This window comes from Cydia splendana, chromosome 20, assembly GCF_910591565.1.
Source record: "Cydia splendana chromosome 20, ilCydSple1.2, whole genome shotgun sequence".
NCBI lineage: Eukaryota > Metazoa > Arthropoda > Insecta > Lepidoptera > Tortricidae > Cydia > Cydia splendana.
Genome location: NC_085979.1, coordinates 12,674,880 through 12,678,942, shown reverse-complemented (window position 1 = coordinate 12,678,942; position 4,063 = coordinate 12,674,880). Strand labels below are relative to the sequence as shown.

Genomic DNA, 4,063 nt, shown 5'->3' with positions numbered 1-4,063 from the left:
ACGGTGTCCAAAGATAAGAAGAAGTGTCTGTTTTATTATGGAAACAAAAACTTTGTATATTATTGCACTTCTGAATTTTGAACCACTCAAATTAAGGGTTTAACCTTAGAATGAGAAATAATAAGCTGAAAACTCGTTCATTATGTCGTTTTAAATGTGTCCTTAAAAGACGCAGAAAATCTTGTGTCCATGTATAAAATCGGTATTTCGCGAATATCAAAATTTCTATGGCTCCAATGACGTTTATATCTTTTTACAATTACTAGTAAAAAAACTAATTTCTGTGATCTTTTGACGCGCACACGAGATTTTCTAGGCATATGACGTCTGGACAAACTTGCACGAATGAATATAAACTATAAGTCTAATATTACTTTCGTAAAATTAAATAGGTAAGCATTATATGAAGAAAATTGTAAAAAAATTAGATCCATCAAATAAATATGTATGTAAAAAATGCAAATCTCTCAACGCCCAGTGTTCTACTGCAAAATGAATAAATAAATAAATAATAAGTTTACTGCCATATTGTTACATAATAATAATTAGTTAACTAACAAGACGTGCTACCGAATGATGTGCCACATGTTGATTTTTAATTATTTTTTAAATAAACTATACGAGTAGTAGTACAATTAAGTTAATAATTTTAATGAGGTGTTAGTCATATTTAGTTTTTTCATTTACATTTACTAGTGTAATTTTAATTTAATTTACTTGATAGGTATATATTATTACTTCTTTTTATTTTGTTTATTTTATATGTAAACGGCTAGTAATTTAAATATATGGGGCTTTGCTCGGAAAACATATAAAAACTCATAAATGCGCGTTTTTCCAGAGATAAAACCTAGCTAGATCGATTTATCGCCCCCGTAAACCCCCATATAGCAAACTTTACCGAAATCGTTAGACCCGTTTGGCGAGATTCCCCAAATATATATATAAATAAACAAGAATTGCTCGTTTAAAGGTATTAGGTTAGATAGATACTATGCGGCTAAATTATTAAAAACATGTATGGATACTCCTACAGCTTTAAAATAAATTAATTAACTTTTAGGTTCCTCTGAACAAATTATGCATAGCACAAATATCACAAGTATACATTTTCCACTTTACGTTATTGATTGACATTAAGCAAATGGCTTCACGGCAGTTGGCATACAATTATATTATGTATCAATGATGAGACATTTTCATTGAGGATTGCACCATAAAGTAAAAAAAAACACAAAAAGTGAAGTACAAGCTTTTTAAGCAAGCAAGTTTATAAGTAGGTACCAATATTAACCTAAAATTAGTAAAATCTTTAACAATTGTATGAAGGACCAAATAATCAATATTAAAAATTCTATCCTTATTAAACTCTATATTGCAGACAATTTCCTTTCAATATAATTTATTATTACCTAAAGGTCTATATTCATTAAGCCTCTAATACGTGAATTCTTAAAAAGGGGTCATAATTACTCGTAAGGTTAATTGAGTTCCATTTATGACATCTACGTACGTTTTCTTTTAATATGATTAGCAACTTAATATCACTTTGCCGCGTCCCACGTTCCACCTCTTCATAAGTAATAGGTAAGTATACGAGTAAAAAGCTTCAAGGAGATTACACGTCCAGCAAATTCAACTGAAATGATGAGTGATCAATTCGTCAAGTGCAAAATAAACATAAACAGAAGAGTGCAAACTGAGTACCTGATAAACAATATACTTGATCAAGATTTCCAAGCTATGTTGTTTCCTCTAAACTTTGTACAATCTTGCCTTTTGATGTCTAGTTTCAGTATCATTAACAATTTCATCACTCCTGACAACCATGTGTCGTTTTACATAAAGTCGATAATCGGCTGTAGTGCTATTACATCGAGCCACGTCTTTCGTTTTTTGTACTATCACGAGGCCACTAGGACTTTCGGCACTGAAGTGGTTACTGTATTGCTTTATTTCGATTTCATATATTTCACTTTAATCTCAATCTTTACCCATGCCGTCAATTCATTCCAGAGAAGCTATGTCGTTGAGCTTATTATCAAATTGCAACATGTGCTTGACTGTATTAAGGCTGACAAAAGAGATTTTTTTTATAAACTCAAGATCCAAAATTGGCTCACTGTATTGTTTGTTGTTAGTATGCACATTTTTCATTGGATTTCGGCTTGCTATGATATTAGTATTCTTGATTTGCTGGTCAGTTTTTCTTTGACAGTACCACTGATAATTTTTGACATGCAAGTAGTTCACGTTACTCGATACGTTGTAATGATAAAAAACGAGTTGATCGCTTGGATCCATAAAATGGAAGAATATAAGAGAATACACGATAAACATGAAGAAGAAGTAAATTATGAGGTTTCGGAAAGCGATATGTTTAATGCATATACTGATATACTTAATGCATTTCGTTTAAGCAACAAAGTGTATCAGTTTTCGGTAAGTTTTAGGTATTTTTTTTAATATCGTAAATGGATGTGTGATGCATATAATGCTGTAGTCTATAAAGTCTATCAGTTTTCAATAAGTAGAAGCATATTATGTTAGGTATGTGAAATTATATTTAAAGTAAGAATTAGAAATTAGAAAAATACATTGTTAATTTTACGTCCTCAGAAGTATAATCATTATTGCAGATTACGATCTTTGGGTTCCAAACATTTATGCATATTTTAATTAATTTGCAATATGTGCTAGAGCTTGAAAAAGTGAACCCTGGAGAAACCATTGTAAGTACCTACTTGAAAAAATCCGCACTGGCGTGGCGTGGCGTACATTATTTATATTTTGTATTATAAGTTGAAGTTAGTCTAAGATTCGTTTTCATTTTACAGTTTGAGAATAACTGGACCAGAAGTTCCATCGTGCTCTGGAATATCAAGAATTTTATATATTTGGTAACATTGAGCATTGCCTGTGAAAATTTCTATAGAAATATAAAACTCGCTGAAAGTTCCTGTGCACAGATTTTAAGCAATAATGTACCTACAGGTAAGTACATAGTGCGTATGAGCAAAAGATAATTCTGAAATTTTAATCTCTAAAAACTAAACTGGAATTTTAACTAGTAAATATACAAGTAGGTCGAAAACTTAATAACTTAATTAGAAAGCAGAATATATAAAACTAGGCAAAACGTTTGCGTCAATTTCTCAGAGATGCGTAAGACTTGCAAGAACGTGTTGCGGCTGAACCGCGCGTCGCTGCGCAAGATGTCGGCGTTCGGCGTGTTTGAACTCGACGCAGCGTTCCCGCTGCGGCTGCTCAGCGTGCTCGTGACCTATACCGTGGTGCTGCTGCAGTTCGCCTTCTTGACGTCCTAGAAACGCAACTATTTCGAGTTGACAATAGGTACCTCTAATAAATTTTACAGCTAATTCTTAAGTCACACGGCTCGATTCGGGAAATGAATTACTGCCCTATTCGAACTTTAATATACGTCAATAAACCCGTCGAATGCCTTGTCCCGGATACGTCACAGACAATTTGAACTTTAATTTACAATTTCAAGGTTATTAATTCAATACCAAATCTTTGACACGGGCGTTCGAGGGGTTAATAGATCTAGAAACGATATGGATTTGATGTGTCAGGGTCAAAAGTGACGTTTTTGTTTGAAGAAATGTCACATTTGACACTGACATATCTAATCCATATCTTTTCTAGATCTATTAACTGACGTATCATAAAGTTCGAATTGGGCCGCTAGAGACTCACTACATATCAAATAGTAAAGATATGTGACGTTCCATTGCAAAAGGTACCTTATGGCGGCTAGCGCCGCGATTCGGGAAATGAATTAGAGGTTCACTAGATATGAAATAGTGAAGATATGTGACGTTCCACGGAAAAAGGTACCTTATGGAGGCTGGCGCTTACGTCACATAGCGCCGCAATAATATTGGAGCGGCATTAATAATAGCATAAGCCCCAACCGCCATTAGGTACCTTTACCCGTGGGACGTCACATACCTTTACTATATCGTATCTAGTTAATCTCTATATCATTTCCCAAATCGCGCCGTTAGGTAACTCACCTTTACCCTTTGGGCTCATTCTT

General features: G+C 33.5%; 1 protein-coding gene across 1 annotated transcript; it reads left to right on the top strand.

Annotated features, from left to right (window-relative positions):
- The first annotated feature begins 1,647 nt into the window (after positions 1–1,647).
- Positions 1,648–3,332, top strand: LOC134800642 (uncharacterized). The gene is made up of 2 exons (XM_063773127.1): positions 1,648–2,459; positions 3,134–3,332. Exons 1-2 carry the CDS (start codon positions 1,648–1,650, stop codon positions 3,324–3,326), a joined length of 1,005 nt encoding a protein of 334 aa, XP_063629197.1. The 3' UTR covers positions 3,327–3,332.
- Positions 3,333–4,063: the final 731 nt, after the last annotated feature.